At 37.2% G+C, this 1,397-nt stretch overlaps 1 protein-coding gene across 1 annotated transcript in view; it reads right to left on the bottom strand.

Annotated features, from left to right (window-relative positions):
• The window catches only part of LOC106875884 (beta-hexosaminidase), a 67,047-nt gene that overhangs the window by 20,255 nt on the left and 45,395 nt on the right, over nucleotides 1-1,397 (bottom strand). The window contains exon 4 of the mRNA XM_052966730.1: nucleotides 899-1,100. Within this exon, the coding sequence (XP_052822690.1) occupies nucleotides 899-1,100 (202 nt within the window). The remainder of the gene's footprint in view (nucleotides 1-898; nucleotides 1,101-1,397) is intronic.

Raw genomic sequence — 1,397 nt, 5'->3', positions numbered from 1 at the left:
TATATATATGGCGGGCTTTCGGACAGTTTCCATCTATCAAATTCACTTCCAAGCCATTGAACAATTCAGGTGCCGTATAGTGGGACTGAAGGGCAGAAATTATTGTCGTTGTAATTACACCGAGAAGCAACTATATCATGTTGCAAAAATACTCATAACCCTAACCCTAAAACCCTAATCCTAACCCTAACTCTAAAACCCGAACCATAACCCTAAAACCAGTACAAACGCACGAACGATGTCATAAATAACAGTACCGCCGATAGTTGTTGTTGACAAACAACGGCACTAATTTTATTCAAGGGAAAAGATCCCATTACACCGCAAGAACGTTTTGTTGACAATCCACAGCAGTAATTGTTTTCACCTCAATAGCCGTCAGTGATTGGTTGAAATTACCGAAATACGACAACTTTTAACATGAAATAACTTCGAATATAAGAATTTGCCTCTGTTCTATAAGACAAAATATACAAGTATACGAAGTTTTAAAGTGTTCCGGTAGAAAACACACTAAATAAAACAAATAAAAAGTGGCGCCCGCCAAATCAGAAAGATCCCACTCTTTTAATTATAGCTTTATCCACCGGAATAAATGAATTATTTAATCCCTTTCAAATTTTCTAAGTCCTTAGGACGTAAACAACAACAATTCTAGCTGGTAAGATCAAAACATCTTTAAAAATGGGTTGAAAAATTCAAAGGATTACTTTGTTTCAATAGTAAAACGTCTGTCAAGTTTACAAACAGTTGTGGCTTCGTGTCCCACGGGTATCCTTCGTTTTTTTCTATCCAAATGGGTTTTTAACACAATACTTGCACGCTATTATTTATAGTTTTCTCTGCTTCGAGTTCTACCGTTAAAAACGAAAACCAGTTATATATTTGAAGCACTTACCTTTGTTCAAAGCATGGCTATGCCCTGGCATATCGATCTCAGGAATCACTTGAATATGTCTTTCTTTGGCATATTGAAGAATTTCTTGATAGTCTTTCTTAGTATAATAACCAGATCCACTTCCTATCGTCGTGGGCCCGGAGCCAAGCTGTGGCATGATGCAATGCTTTTCATTAAGATCGTGACATCGATGTCCTCCAACCTGATAACATATTAAAAAAAAACAACGAAGAACAATAACGTTTAGATCTTTGGATTACAGAGGTAGAATTTCGTTTATCAATTTATAGACAACCGCGTTACAAAACCACTACTCTTCAAAGGCTTGCTGTATGTTGGAATTCCGTAACGTGAAACCCACTTTTCCATTGGTTTCCATGTCACACGGAAGCCACTGGAAGACATTAGAAGAAATATGGAAACGCCTTGCGTTAGGAACGCCACCTTACGGTGAAATTTTTATGAATGCATAGATTCCTTAATGCAGAAGATACAGAGG

The sequence above is a fragment of the Octopus bimaculoides genome, chromosome 3, assembly GCF_001194135.2.
Source record: "Octopus bimaculoides isolate UCB-OBI-ISO-001 chromosome 3, ASM119413v2, whole genome shotgun sequence".
Classification (NCBI taxonomy): Eukaryota; Metazoa; Mollusca; class Cephalopoda; order Octopoda; family Octopodidae; genus Octopus; species Octopus bimaculoides.
The sequence above is the reverse complement of the archived record's forward strand: the minus strand, read 5'-3'. Positions and strand labels throughout refer to the sequence as shown.